General features: G+C 40.2%; 1 protein-coding gene across 1 annotated transcript; it reads right to left on the minus strand.

Moving 5' to 3' along the window:
* Window positions 1-314: 314 nt before the first annotated feature.
* Window positions 315-1,324, minus strand: LOC110674261. Its single transcript, XM_021838529.1, has 3 exons — window positions 1,216-1,324; window positions 936-1,160; window positions 315-826 (listed from the first exon to the last, which is right to left on the minus strand). Exons 1-3 carry the CDS (start codon window positions 1,244-1,246, stop codon window positions 315-317), a joined length of 768 nt encoding a protein of 255 aa, XP_021694221.1. The 5' UTR covers window positions 1,247-1,324.
* Window positions 1,325-1,553: the final 229 nt, after the last annotated feature.

Here is a 1,553-nt window from a genome sequence, read left to right on the forward strand (position 1 = left end):
ATTCCCTGATAATTCCAGGTTTTTTAAGGTAGTAGACGCTCTGATATTAAATGATTCTTTACTACCTTGAGCATGACATAATTTGTGAAGCACCTCTTATATATATATTGATTGATTGATTGATTTGACTTTATTAACGAGATTTTTAGCCCTGGGCTAGTTCATCTCGGGACCAACGGCTTTACTTCCCTTCCGAAGGAAGTCGTCACTATAACTTTTTACGTCATAAGTGACTATGTCGGGGATGGGATTCGATCCCAGGTCCTCGGCGTGAGAGGCGAGTGTTCTAACCACTACACCAGGTCCGTCCCCTCTTATATATATACATTTTTGCGATTACCTTGCGACTTCTCGGATTTTTTCTTTGTAGATGAATCAACTTCCGTTTCGATAGGTTTTCGCTTTAGTGGTGAAATTTTGCTCATCTTTGCTGCATCGGCGATGCCAACCTGTTTCGTAGATGCTTGGCTTTCTTGAAGTCTGGAATATTTGCATTGCAGATCTGATGTCGGATCCGGCAGGCTGGATTTTGCCGATCGCAAATCCAGTGGAATGGCTGGCGATAGAGATTTTTCTGGAATTCGAGGAAGCACTAAATCGATGGCTTCAACAGAATGGTCAGTTACGTGTGGCCCAATCGAAAGATCGAGCGGACCTTCATCAGCAGTCATTGTGCTTGCAATGGAAAGATCCATCGGATTGCTGAATTCCATTTGGGGATCACTTCGGCCGTACATTGGTGTCGATGCTAAGCGTTGCGGCAAACAAGCAAATAATGAGAAAGAAATAGCGGCTGTTTCATTTCTCGAATCATTGATGTGAATATCTAAAACAATATTATATATAATATACAAATTTTTCATCAGTCAAACTATATTTTTTCGATGGGGGTTTCATATGCATACATAAATTGAAAACGGAAACAAAATGTTTACCTTCAGATTGAGATTCATCCCGCATATCGTTTGCTGACGGTCGCTCGTGATTATCATGACGGGAACAATTATTTTGGTTTTCCGGGTCATCCTGTACGCTTCTTGATGGAGAGCATCCTCCGGCAGGAGTAGACTTCACTTCTTCAAAACAACAGGCGCTGGGAATCTGCGACGCAGTCGCTGTCGGTAGTTCGAATGGTTTTTGATCCAGTTGTTTGACTGCGTCTTTAAAGAAAGGCTCATTGAGATCAACACTAATGTATTTCATGAAAAAACATACCTAGCAACAGCTGCAGTCCATCTAAATCCATTTTATCTCGATTCGGAAACAGTACGACGTATGTGCTGATCTAAATTATTGTTTTGTTTCAACACTTGGGTCATGTTACTACGCGCGTAGGTACGGTTAGGGTTGTCGCAAATTAATCGATTATTTCGATTAATCGATTAATCGACACACTAATCGATTAATTTTTCATCGATAACTGATTCACTTAATAATCGAGATAATCGATTAATTGACTTCGATTATTCGACGATTTATCCAAAATTTAAACTACGGAGATGTTTTCCTGTAAAACACTGTGTTGTGTAAAGCTAAATATGCTGTTTCACTCA

This window comes from Aedes aegypti, chromosome 1, assembly GCF_002204515.2.
Source record: "Aedes aegypti strain LVP_AGWG chromosome 1, AaegL5.0 Primary Assembly, whole genome shotgun sequence".
NCBI classification, from domain to species: domain Eukaryota; kingdom Metazoa; phylum Arthropoda; class Insecta; order Diptera; family Culicidae; genus Aedes; species Aedes aegypti.

Coding starts and splice junctions, on each gene's coding strand:
- LOC110674261 (XM_021838529.1), bottom strand. CDS start 1,246: ATGGATTTAGATGGACTGCAGCTGTTGCTAG. Junction 1,161..1,215: donor TGGACTGCAGCTGTTGCTAG/GTATGTTTTTTC, acceptor CTTTCTTTAAAG/ACGCAGTCAAACAACTGGAT. Junction 827..935: donor GGATGAATCTCAATCTGAAG/GTAAACATTTTG, acceptor ATATTGTTTTAG/ATATTCACATCAATGATTCG.